Source organism: Nicotiana tabacum, chromosome 7 (genome assembly GCF_000715075.1).
Source record: "Nicotiana tabacum cultivar K326 chromosome 7, ASM71507v2, whole genome shotgun sequence".
NCBI classification, from domain to species: Eukaryota; Viridiplantae; Streptophyta; class Magnoliopsida; order Solanales; family Solanaceae; genus Nicotiana; species Nicotiana tabacum.
In genome coordinates, this window is record NC_134086.1 from 168,796,312 (window position 1) to 168,810,191 (window position 13,880).

A 13,880-nucleotide genomic window follows, 5' to 3' on the forward strand; every position below is an offset into this window, starting at 1 on the left:
AATAACGATACTAATTTATCGTACTCCATTGTAAGCGACAATTTAACATGACACTGTAGAGATGAACTATAGCTCACAGAGTTATTCTCCGTTACAACCTCACCCCCAATATAATGAAACCCTTATTTTTGGCTCTTCAGACATTATAAAAAATGCTTGATAACAAGAAGAAAAGTTTGAACAGAAGTTAGAATATTTTTTGAATGGATTTTCATAAAATCCTAACGCCTTTAAATAAGGCAATGCCTAGCCCGAGGGGCTGAAGTTTTTGATGTATAGTGTTGTATTACACCGCGCTATACCCATTTGAATTATTGTTATGTCAATTAACTGCAGGAGACTTATTGGTGGGCCCACAAACAGGTATAGCGCGGTATTATGCGGCGCTATATATATTTGAATTACGGTTATGTTAGTTAAATGTAGGAGACTAATTGGTGGGCTCATAAACAGGTATAACGCGGTATAATAACGCGCTATATATAATGCGGTATTATATCACGCTATATATAATGTGTTATTATACCGTACTATATTTTAACGATAGAAACTCCGTTAAAGTATAGCGCGGTATAATATCGTATTATATATAAAAAAATAACTTTTTTTGGACAGTAGAAAGGTATTTTGAGTCCAAATAGTTGACCTTTAGGTTTGGAACTTTCATTTGGATGATTCTGTATCACGTTCGCTATCAAGACAATTGCTTTTAACGTTCATCCACGTACGGTGTCATGCATGTAGAACTATACGTACTTAAATCATGCAGTAAATTACTCAAACCACAGTAAGACGATCCTCCTTCTTCAACTGCTTGTCTTGCCATTTCCTTATACTCTTTAGCTCTGTTTCTGAATTCTTCTGCTTCTTCACCCACAATTACTCTCTTTATTGCTTTAGCTATTGCTTCTCTTTTCACTCCTTCACAAGGTGTTGTTTGCCATAGCATAGAACCAAGGCCAACCCCAGTTTTCAAAACCTCAGTTACTAGCTTTTCATTGAAGAATTGTTCAGCAGATAGAGGCCATGTCACCATTGGTATTCCTGCTGATATTCCTTCCAGCGTCGAATTCCATCCACAATGTGTAACAAATGCACCCACAGCTTCGTGATCTAGAATTAGTACTTGGGGTGCCCATCCTCTTATTATTAAACCTTTTTCTTTCGTTCTTTCCTCAAATCCTTCAGGAAACCAATCTTTGTTGTCTTGTTGATCTGTTCTAACAACCCAAATGAATTCTTGTCCCGAAGCTTCAATTCCCATAGCAAGTTCGTGCAGTTGTGACGCGGTGAAATTCGCTATGCTACCGAAACAAACATAGATAACGGAACTGGATTTCTTCGAATCAAGCCATTTCATGCACTCATGATTATCTATAGAGGATTGCTTCCCTCTTTCAGCTTTATCTTCAATGTCCATATTGCACAAGGAAAGCGGACATATAGCCCAAGCGTTTCTACCTAGAACCTTGGTATAATGCTCTACATAATCTTCAAGCTCATAGAAACTGTTGAATATAACTCTATAACTCTTCAAGTCCGATTCCCTTACTAATTTCATCATCATGGACATGACTGACTCTTCATCCGATTGGTCAAGCGGAGACAACTGTGTTCTTGTCAGCTTGATTTGGTGAGGCAAATTAGGTACAACAAAAGTTTCAGAATCAGAGGAGACATTCTTAAAAGGCTTATTAAGCCTATTGCTCTTGTTTAACCAAAAATCTGAGTCTTTGGTCAAAGCTAAAAAGAAATTCGCGTTACTGATAATCAAGAGACAAAAATAAAATACTTTTAAGAATTATGGTAAAACAGCAGATAGTTTTGTATTTCAATGAATTCTCAATAGTATTCCGTGTCCTTACAAATGATGATACTTCTTCCTTTTATAGATAATTCTAGGTAAAGGAATGAAGCCTCAGCTTTGATGATATAATTATGAGTAATAAATGACATTAAATAAGCTGTTATACAATCATTCCTATTAAATACCAATTTTCTAACGTATCAAGTATTTAATAATGAATTTGGACTCCTTTCTGTCATCAGATCTTTGTCTTTAATGCCTTCTAACCCGTTGGCTGTAAATAATTTAAATTGGTACGAGACTCGTATCTATACTTTGTCTCGTGCCTATTTAAATTCTTCTTCTCGTGGCTGTCTCCATCCGTGCCTCGTAGTCAATTGTTGCGCTTTGACCATTTAACTAAACCACGTGTCATGTCACATCATCTTTAATATAAACTCAGTTTTTTCCCAATACAGATAGTCCCCCCCACTTTCCATTTATTTATCAATTAAATAATTGGGAAGTGGATCTTCATAAAAAAGGAATTTTTGCCACAGTTAATGCTTATGACAGTATTAACGCCTCAGTAGTCTTTTCCATTTAATGTTCTGCCCATGTGTCATTTTCTGATTGATTCCGCTATTTACACCCTTTTTCGAGACTTCTTCATTCTCACTATTCACGAAGTGATAGCTGCCTTTATTATAGGCTTTCCATCATTACACTTCTAAGGTTGACGGTTCCCATTATATACATAACTTTTTCTTCCTTTGTCTTCTTCACAAATCTTCAGCAAACACTTTCTTCTTCATTTCTACTTTCTTTCGACTTATCCTTCCTAACAATGTCTTCTTCAAACCCTAACCGTAAAAAAGTTCCAATTCTAGACCAATTCCCCAACGCCCCTGTTAGACACAGAAGAGGCGGAGGAGGTAGGCTTCGAACAGGGTTAGAATCTACTCGAGGCGGCTCCTCTGGTTCTTCTTCAAGGAGTTCTATCCCAAAGGCCCCCTCTTCTAAAAGTAGAGAAATTATTGATTCTTCTCAAGAACCCTCAGTTGATGAGATAGTTCCCAGCGATTTGTCTTTTGAAAGTGACAAAACGTCTCTTCAAAAACAAATTGCAAATTTAGAAAAAGCCGATACTTACCCTACAATAGTAACCGAGCTTACAATCCCCACCATAAGAAAAGATTGTAACTGGAAGGATAGTCTTCGAATGTCAATTCCTTCCCCAAATCAAAGAATTTCCTCCTTTAGAAGTGGGTATTCTTTTGTTTATACTTACCCCTTCACTTTAGGTTTTAATCCTCCGATTGACCCAGTTATTCTTGGATTTTGCCGTTTCTTTACAATTTGTTTGGCCCAAATCGGTCCACTAGTGTGGAGAACAGTGACTTGTTTGAGATATTTATCCTCCAAAGCCAATGTCAATTTCACCTTCTCTCACCTCATTCATCTGTACCACCCTAACTTAATACGTCATGGGGTTTTTACCTTAACTGCAAGGAGCAAAAAAGTTCTGGTAAATCTTGAAGATGATAAAGATCGTGGATGGTATATCCGTTACGTTGTTGTTCGTACGGTGGACTTGATTGGCGAAACAAATATTCCCTTCCCTAAGAAGTGGAATTTTGAACGTAGGTTTTCTTTTATTTACCGTACCTACTTTTGAGAATTTCAAAAGAAATTTTGTTTTTAACCTCGTCTCTTCTTGGTTTTTTGTAGCAACCATGGGAGATGTGGAACCTATTCCCAACTTCCGTGGTTGGGTAGACTCACTTTTGAAGATTGCTTCTAGAGAGCAAAGAACTTGGAAATCAATTTCTTCCTTACATGGCTGGAAGGTCAAAACACATGGTATGCCCCTTTTTATATGTTAAGCATTCTTTCCTCAATTTTGATCATGTATATCCATCATTTAATCAGGATTTGGCGTTAGAGGAATGACGGCTGAAGTAGCTATGGCCATTCGCATGTCTGCGAATGCTGCTCTTGATTTGGATAAGGCTCGAGCCTTGCTGCCAAAAAGGAAAGCTATAAAGGAAAGTTCTGAAGAAGAAGAAGAGGGTACCTCCCTAATTACTAGGCCAAGGGTCAGGAGGCGAATAATCATTGATGATGAAATTGAAGACACTCCTGCTCGAACCTCCACCACCGAGCCTGTTTTGATTCATTCTGACGAGGACACCGAACCAAGAGATAATAATGAATCAATTCAGCATCTTTTTGATAGTGGTTTCGGGAGTGGCGAGCTCGGCCCTGTTTTTGATGAAGCTCCTCTTTCCTCATTCGTTCCTATTTCCTCCATTCCTCTGCCAACCGTAAGTATTTCTTTACCAGTTTTGACGACTTCCATTCTTTTATCGGTTTCTACCGCTCCTATGTCCTTTCCCTTGGCATTTTCTACTGCACCTGCTTCCGCTCCTGCGTTGGTTTCTACATCTTCTCCTTCCATTCCTGTTTCTACATCTTCTCCTTCCATTCCTTCCATTCCTTCCATTGCTCCTCTTCCCTCTGTTCATCGTACAGAGACGGGTTCTAGCAGTGGAAGTATGACTATGAAAAATGTTACTCTGGAAGTTCCTGCTAATCATAGCCTCTTGAGAAAAGACTGGTAGAGCCGATGTTTGGCTCGAGCCCCTAATTGGAGATATTGAGAAGAAGAAGATGGAGAGCCATAGCTGCTTGACTCTGATGAATGACATAATTCATTCTACTTTGAAGGTATTTTTCCTCTTCTTACCAACAAGTTTTTTTTCTTTTTTAATTATCTTCAATCCCTCATTTCTATGAGTTGTTTCTGTAGGCTAACCTCATTGGTACGGAATTAATGGGAAGAATTTCCCTTCTGGAAAGAAAAGCCCGTGAGTCTGAAAAAACTGTCCACGAGGCCGAAGAAATAGCTAGGGGAGCCCAGCTTGAAGCAGCCAATTGGAAAGAACAGTTTGAGAATAATCAAGGGACCATAGAGGAGTTGCAAGAAAATAAAAACCTCCTGGAGCAGCAAAACCGTGGTTTGACTTCTGAACTGGTAACTGCCAAGGCTTCTTCAAGCCAATTTAAAAGAGACAAAGAGCTTTTGGAATGCTCTTTGTCAGAACAATTATCCAAGGCTAGTGAAGAAGTTAGGGAGCTTAAGGCACTTTTGGCTAAGAAAGAAGAGTATGCAGGAGAGTTAGTGCAAAGCTTGACTCAAGCTCAGGCTGACTTACAGACCTCCTCTGACGAGATTCATGCCTTGAAGAGTTCTCATGCCTCTCTTGAAGCTTCCCTTGATTCCCATTTAGCTGAGCACCAAATCTTAAAAAACGATCTTGCTATGTGGGAAAAAGGAATATGGACTTCTGGAGGAGAACTTCAACATAGAGGTGAGTTGGGCTTTCCTAAAATCTCGCCGTGATGCTTTGACGGAAGCTGCTCAGGAAGGTTTTGACTTGCAGTCTGAACTGGCCAAAGTCGTAGATACCATCGAGAAAAGTCAACAATTTACTGATACTCCTTCTCCTGTACTTGAAGCTCCTGGAACGGAAGAACTTTTAAATGAAGAAGTGGCTACTGCAGCAATTGGGGTTGCAATTCCTGCTCCCAAGGGTGAAACTTCTGATGCTCCAAATCCTTCAGTGACTAGCTAAAAATGAAACTGCTGTAAAGGATCTTTTGATGAAGTTCCCAGTTATCATAATGGGGCACTTGTAAAAAACAAATGCTTTGTTGACTAAGTTTGTACTTAGTTTTTATTTATATTAAGAAGTTTTATCGGTACTTCTGCATATTCTATTCTTGCCTATTTATCTAGGACTCATGGAATAGCTTAGCATTTTTATCCTTTTAAAATGCTTTATGATTCTTCTCATGGATTATCAACATGAGGCTTATAAAAGAGGGCCATTTTATTTTATCGACACTTAATGAAGAAGACGTCTCAACTTCATAATGGTGTTATAATACGATGAAAGAAATAGGAAAACACACGTTTTGTATGAAACAACTTTGGCAAGTTTTTTATTCATAAACTTTAACAAGTGTTTGACTATTACATGTATTACAATACATTTACAACTTTCTCGTAACTGTTTTTCTTGTAACAGATTTGTACATAACATAAAATAAACAAGGTTTTTCTTCATAACCTGTTTCAGTACCTAGTCATGACCCAATCTTTATATGTTAAGAAGGGTTTGAGAGATGACTCTGTTATTCTCATAACCGCTGAAGACTTCGTAACTTTTACTCAACACTTGACTCTGTTGTTCGATATTCGTATCTGCATTTCTACACGTATCTGTGTACAGTATTGTAGTCCCCCAAGTGTTTGAGCGGTGAAGTATGAAGCCTCAAGCACTTGTTTATTTCTTTTACTTTGGCCCTTTTTCCTGAAACAGAAAGATATACGGGACTCGAAGGTGCGATTATAGATGAAGACTGCCTAACTCGTGTGTATTTCCATCAGATTAATTGTAACCCTGGGCTAGGAATTTAAGAATACTCCATTTTGCCTTGCAGGTTGTGACTCATCATTTGGCACGAGTTAGGGTATTTTGCCTAGCATCTAAAATCGTTAGTAAAATATTAATAATCCAAGAAAGAAATTTTAACATGATGATACCTGACCGTAGGTACTTTCTCAAAAGTAATATCTTTTTAAGTGGACGACATTCCAATGTGAGGGTAAAACTTTACCGTCCATTGTCTTTAATTGGTATGCTCCTTTTCCCGCAATGCCACGGACTTTGTACGGTCCTTCCCATGTTGGACTTAGCTTTCCTGAGTTAGCAGCCTTTGCAGATTGGAACACCTTTTTAAGCACAAAATTCCCAATTTTGAAAAATCTGAGGCGTGCTTTCCTATTGTAATATCGTTCTATTACTTGCTTTTGTGCTTCCATCCTTATCAATGCAGCTTCTCTTCTCCCTTCAAGTAAATCTAGGCTAAACCGCATCTCTTCATCATTAGATTCCTCCGTTGCCTGATCGTATCGTGTGTTTGGCTCACCTATTTCAACTGGAATTAAGGCTTCCGCACCATAAACCATTGAAAATGGTGTTTCTCCAGTGTCTGTTTTGGTCGTTGTACGATAAGCCCATAATACTCCAGGTAACACCTCAGGCCAATTACCTTTTGAATCCTGTAACCTCTTCTTCAAGTTGTTGATAATGACTTTGTTAGTAGATTCTGCTTGTCCATTACCTACTGGATGGTATGGCGTAGACGTTATTCTTTTGATCTGCCAACTTTGAAGAAATTCTGTGATTTGAGCTCCAATGAATTGTGGTCCATTGTCACACACGATCTCCTTTGGTGCTCCAAAGCGGCATATTATATTTCGCCATATGAAGTCTTTAACTTCTTTCTCTCGTACCTGTTTAAATGCCCCTGCTTCTACCCATTTAGTGAAATAATCTGTAAGTACAAGTAGAAACTTTACCTGACCTTTTGCTTGTGGAAGTGGACCTACGATATTCATTCCCCATTTCATAAAGGGCCACGGGGCTATAACAGGATGTAGTAACTCAGCTGGTCTGTGCATATTATTGTCGTACCTTTGACATTTATCACATTTGGACACGAAACTGGTTGCCTCTTCTTCCATCTTAGGCCAATAATATCCTGTGCGAATTAATGTTCTTACCAGTGACCGTCCCCTGCGTGATTCCCACAATGTCCTTCGTGTACTTCTCTCATCACATATTCTGTTTGAGAGGGTCCGAGACACCTTGCTAGTGGTCCACCGAACATCTTTCGATAAAGATTTCCTTGATATAAATAATATCGTGCATCTTTTTTGCGAAGCGCGTGAGCCTTTCCTTTGTCATTAGGCACGGTACCGTGCTGTAAGAAGGCAACAATTTCGTTTCTCCAATCCCATGTTAGATGATTAAAATTTACCTTGTTTTTATCAAATTCGAGAACGGAATGAAATAGGTGTATGACTGAAGCATTTGTATTGTTTGCTACGTCTGTTGCAGATGCGAGATTTGCTAAAGCATCTGCCTCTACATTCTCATCTCTTGGGATCTGCACTACTTTCCAAGTTTGGAATTGCTTTATTAACTCCCGTACCTTTGCGAGGTATTCTTGCATTCGTGTCTCTCTGGCCGTATAAGTCCCCAGCATTTGATTAACCACGAGTTGAGAATCACTCTTGATTATAATTTGTGTTATGCCGAGTTCTCATGCCAATTCTAAACCTGCAATTACAGCCTCATACTCTGCTTCATTGTTAGTTATAGAATGATATTTTATAGCCTGTCTAATAGTCTCACCCGCAGGTGGTACGAGGACTATTCCTAGGCCTGCCCCTTTTACATTAGATGAACCGTCAGTGAATAAAACCCAAGTCCCCGGGTTCGCACCATTAAAAACTAGTAATCCTTTTTCTGCTTCTAAATGCATCCCTTGACTAAAATCGGCCACGAAATCAGCTAGTACTTGAGATTTTATAGCGGTCCTAGGTTGATAAACAACTTCATATTCACTTAGTTCTATAGCCCATTTTGCTAATATTCCTGAAAGTTCGTGTTTATGCAAAATATTTCGAAGCGGAAACGCAGTAACTACATTAATGGGATGACATTGAAAATAAGGTCTTAATTTTCTAGATGCCATGATCAAAGCTAATGCTAATTTTTCTAGCTGTGGGTATCATGTCTCAGCTTCCAATAAGGACTTACTTACATAATAAATAGGAGATTGCTTACCTTGGTCCTCGCGGACTAAAACAGCATTCACTTCGACTTCAGATACGGCCAGATAAATGAGAAGTTTTTCCCCACCTTTGGTTTTTCCAACAACGGTGGTTTTGACAAATAAGCTTTCAAATTTCTAAGGGCTTGTTGACAATCTTCATTCCATTCAAAATGATCTTGCTTTTTAAGTGCAGAGAAAAACTTAAAACACCTTTATGAGGATTTGGAAATAAATCTCCCCAAAGCTGCAATTCTTCCCGTTAATCTTTGTACTTCCTTTTTATTAGTAAGGATATCATGGATTTCTTCTATTGCTTTGATCTGAGAAGTATTCACTTCAATACCACAATTAGAAACAAGAAAACCCAAAAACTTACCTGATGCAACTCCAAATGCACATTTTTCTGGGTTGAGTTTCATATTAAATTTTCGCAAAATTTCAAACGTAACAGATAGATGAGAAATGTGATCATGAGATTGCTGGGTTTTGACGAGCATATCGTCTATATATACCTCCATTGTTTTCCCTAAATGTTCTTGGAACATTTTGGTGACCAACCTTTGATAGGTTGCTCCAGCATTTTTGAGACCAAAGGGCATTACTTTATAACAATAAGTCCCCCTGTCTGTGATGAAAGAAGTTTTTTCTTCATCACCAGGATCCATTTTAATTTGATTATAACCCGAGTATACATCTAAAAAACTTAAAAGTTCATGACCTGCGGTTGCATCAATTAGTTGGTCTATATGCGGTAAGGGAAAGGAATCTTTTGGACAGGCTTTATTTAAATCGGTATAATCCACACAAACACGCCACTTACTATTTTTCTTGGGTACGACCACCGTGTTAGCTAACCAAGTAGGATACTTTACCTCACGGATTGATCCGATTTTTAATAAGTTTTGGACTTCATCCTGAATCACCTGGTTTTTGAAAGCACCTTGCTTTTGTTTTTTTTGCTTTATTGGTGGGAAAGAAGGGTCCTCATTGAGTTTGTGAGTCATCACATTCAGTGGTATCCCTGTCATATCAGCGTGGGACCAAGCAAAGCAGTCTAAGTTAGCTTTTAAAAATTCGATTATCATACCTCGCATGTTTAAGCTTAAATTGGCCCCGACATAAACCTTCCGTTCAAGCCATTGATCAAATAACATCACTGCCTCAAGCTCTTCAATTGTCGTTTTGATGCTTTCATTTTCTTCAGGTTCCTGAATTGTGTCAGGCCTTAAGTCCAAATCTGTCTTTTCTTGTTCAGTTGAAGTTTGATCTTTTTTACCTTCGACTATTTCCTGTAATTGCTATTTTTCTTTATTTACGGCGCTCGTACTTGTTACAGCGTTGACACTTCTATCCATCTGCTGATCCCCACGAATTTGGCAAATTCCCCATGGTGATGGGAATTTAATAACCTGATGTAGAGTTGATGGGACAACATCCATATCGTGTATCCATGGTCTCCCCATGATCATATTATAGGCCATTTCCATATCAACTACCTGAAATTTAGTTTCCTTCACAACACCCATAGCAAAAGTTGTTAGAATTACCTTACCTTTTGTTACTACACTTGAATTGTCAAAGCCTGACAAGGTGTGCGCCTTGGGTATCATTTTGTCTTCAGCTTGCATTTCCCGTAGTACCCTAAGTAATATAATATTTACAGAACTCCCTGGATCAATCAAAACTCGTTTTACATTAGTATCATGTACAAGTAAGATATTACCAGTGCGTCATTATGTGGATTTGTCACTCCTTCGGTATCTGCGTCATCGAACGAAATACTTTCATTTTCAAGGACCTGTCGCACCTGTTTCCTGTGTGTAATTGTTACCTTAGAAACCTTGTTGGAGGCTGTGTAGGTTATGCCGTGAATATCTTCTCCCCCGCTTATGACATTCACTGTCCTCTTGGGTGAAGGAGGTTGTGGTGGCTCTTGCCTGTTTTTCATATAAGCTTGTTTTCCTTTCTCACTAAATAACTCAGTGAGGTATCCTTGCTTCAATAGATGATCCACTTCACTCTGCAGGAATCTACATTCTGAAGTTTTGTGCCCGTGATCGTTGTGGAATTCGCACCAATGATCTGGATTGCGTCTATTTGGATTTGACCGCATCTCTTTTGGCCACCGTACCTTATCTCCCATGCTTCTTAAAATAGCTACGAGCTCGGAGGTAGAGACATTAAAATTATATCCGCCGAATCGTGCCTTTAAGCTTCTATCATCATCTCGCGATTCTTGTCTGCTCCGATCATTCCTGAACTTTGAAGAAGAGCCAGAATCGCGGTTCCTCGATTTTTGATCATATTGCTGGCTATCTTGTTTCGACCGTGGGTCCTTTCCTGCAGGTCCCATATATGGATCATACCTGTTTTTACCTGATCTTTTTTCGGTTTCTGATCTTCGGGGACCGCCCCTTTCTTCATGATGAAGCTTAGGTACGGTATCTTCTTCAATTCGCAGCTTCGTACTATACCTGTTGTAAACATCATTCCACATGGTTTCAGGAAATTCTCGAAGGCTTTCTTTGAGTCATCTCGTGGCTTCAGAACTTTTGTCATTTAAATTACTTGCAAAGGCTATTGCAGCCCAATTATCAGGCACACGAGGTAGAGTCATTCTTTCACGTTGGAATCTGTCAACAAAGTTTCTAAGCAGCTCCGAATCCCCTTGTTTGATTTTGAAAGTATCTTCCATTCTTTTCTCAACCTTTTGTGCTCCCGAATGTGCTTTAATAAAAGAATCTGCAAGCTCAGCAAAAGAATTAATAGAATTTTCAGATAAAAGAGAATACCAGGTTAATGCACCCTTGGTGAGTGTTTCTCTAAATTTCTTGACCAATACTGATTCAATTTCTTGTTTGGTCAAGTCGTTGCCTTTTACGCCTGTTGTAAATGCAGTCACGTGGTCACGTGGGTCTGTAGTACCATCATATTTCGGGATGTCAGGCATTTTGAACTTTTTCGGAATTGGAAGGGGAGCAGCACTAGGCTTCCATGGTTGTTGTGAGTATTTGTCCATGTCTACTCCTTTTATTACAGGCGGAACTCCAGGGATTTGTTCAATACGCTCATTTTGTTCCTTAATCTGTTTCTGCAAGGTTAGTACTAAATTTTGCAAATATGAATTATTTGAATTACCTGGTCCCCCTTCCTGTGGTTCACTGGGGGTTGCTCCGTTTCCAGAATTATCAAGACCAGAACGGGGATTCTCCAATGTATTATTATTAGGAGTTGGTGTGGGTGGTGCAGCAGGCAATCGACTAACAAGTGCCTGAAGAGCTTTGCCGACCTGTGCATCAATTAGCTTTTGTAAAGCTTCAGTTGTAACTCCTTCAAAATGTTCAGATTGCTCTTGTTGATCAGCACGGGATTCAGTAACAGGAGTGCCTTCACGAGATTGACGTGGTGAATTTAGAGGAGAGGGAACCACGTCATCTTGATTTTGATGTATTTGATTCTCATGGTTTCCCAATGTGTTATTACTGTTGTTGTCGGTGTTGTTGTTTGACATGGTGACGACAATAGATAAGATATAGCTTAAAAGAAAAGATTATCAGATTCCCGGTAACGGAACCAATTTGTTTAACCAAAAATCTGAGCCTTTGGTCAAAGCTAAAAAGAAATTCGGGTTACTGATAATCAAGAGACAAAAATAAAATACTTTTAAGAATGATGGTAAAACAGCAGATAGTTTTGTATTTCAATGAATTCTCAATAGTATTCTGTGTCCTTACAGATGATGATACTTCTTCCTTTTATAGATAATTCTAGGTAAAGGAATAAAGTCTCATCTTTAATGATATAATTATGAGTAATAAATGACATTAAATAAGCCGTTATACAATCATTCCTATTAAATACCAATTTTCTAACGTATCAAGTATTTAATAATGAATTTGGACTCCTTTCTGTCATCAGATCTTTGTCTTTAATGCCTTCTAACCCGTTGGCTGTAAATAATTTAAATTGGTACGAGACTCGTATCTATACTTTGTCTCGTGCCTATTTAAATTCTTCTTCCCGTGGCTGTCTCCATCCGTGCCTCTTAGTCAATTGTTGCGCTTTGACCATTTAACTAAACCACGTGTCATGCCGCATCATCTTTAATATAAACTCAGTTTTTTCCCAATACAGCTCTTCGCGACACAAAGTGAAAAATAACTCGTACCATAAAAAACCAATCTTGGAATGTTAAATTTGGCTGCAGAATCAGTAGTCCAAGGAAATAACATATCAGAAACAAGACAGTTGGGGCGGCACTCTTCAATAAGCTGCTCGAGTGTTTCTTGCATCATAGCTGTAGCTTTTAAAAAGTTGAAAAACAAGTCTTGGGAAGGGACGAGATCAAGACGCTCGCATCCTTCAGGCAAGCCGTTTTCAACAGCTTGGAATGTTATCAAACGGATATCAATTTCCAACCCCAAATGCTTGTTTCTTTGAATAGATTTGGAGAAAACAGATTTATTGAGAGGAGTTGTAACTATAGTTGCCTTAACACCACGTGAAGCTACGAGTTTGGCCATGTCTAACGTAGGAATCATGTGGCCATGAGCCATAAAAGGAAAGAAGAAAAAATGGAGTTGACCCATGTGTTGCACTAGAAACAGAAAGCAAAAAGTGTTTAATGCATCTGTAGAAATAGAGTACCTAAGCAAAGCATGATATAGGTGAAAGGTGAATGTCAGCTGTCGACAAGCTACGTCGTAAAGTCAAGATACTACACGACTTTTAAAATCTTACGAGTCTACCAAGGCTTTTTTTTTTTTTTTTTTTTTTTTTTTAGTTTATTCTACCCTAACACACAACTATATAAAGGATACATATTCCCTTGGAAAGGGGTCTCAAAAATCCCATAAATTCTCGCGATATTCACAAAGGGATCAAGACATAAAATAATGTCGTGATCAATAGATGTTGTTCTTGATAATCAAATACTTTAAGAAGAATATCCATACAATAATTGGCTTTCGTGAAGATTAAATAATCCAGAGAGGTCAGTATTACTCTATGTTCGAGAATATGCTGATTTAGCCCTCGAATCTCGGAGAATAATTCAGAAGAAGAATTAAGGGATAAATCGAATTATAACCTAAAATATTATCAATAAAATCACTTTATTCTTTTGTGGTTGTAGTTTATTGTTCATTTGTGAACAAGTAAAAACAAACAATTAATGGAGAAGGCAAGTTGTGGTGAGGGGTTGGAATAGTATGTTTGAATCTTCGAACGCCATGACAAGACTCGCTGCTTTTTACAATATCTTCACATTTCAAATTATCGGCCACTCTGCGACTCATATTCTCAGCACTCACCTTCACCAATTTCTCATTGAAGAATTGCTTCGTGAACAATATGGTCCAACTCATCTTTGAATCTCAGCCACAGACCACAATGTATCTTA

General features: G+C 38.5%; 1 protein-coding gene across 1 annotated transcript; it reads right to left on the reverse strand.

The window, feature by feature from the left end:
• Window positions 1-709: 709 nt before the first annotated feature.
• Window positions 710-13,094, reverse strand: LOC107825231 (scopoletin glucosyltransferase-like). The gene is made up of 2 exons (XM_075256808.1): window positions 12,721-13,094; window positions 710-1,624 (listed from the first exon to the last, which is right to left on the reverse strand). Exons 1-2 carry the CDS (start codon window positions 13,066-13,068, stop codon window positions 710-712), a joined length of 1,263 nt encoding a protein of 420 aa, XP_075112909.1. The 5' UTR covers window positions 13,069-13,094.
• Between the last annotated feature and the right edge of the window lie 786 nt (window positions 13,095-13,880).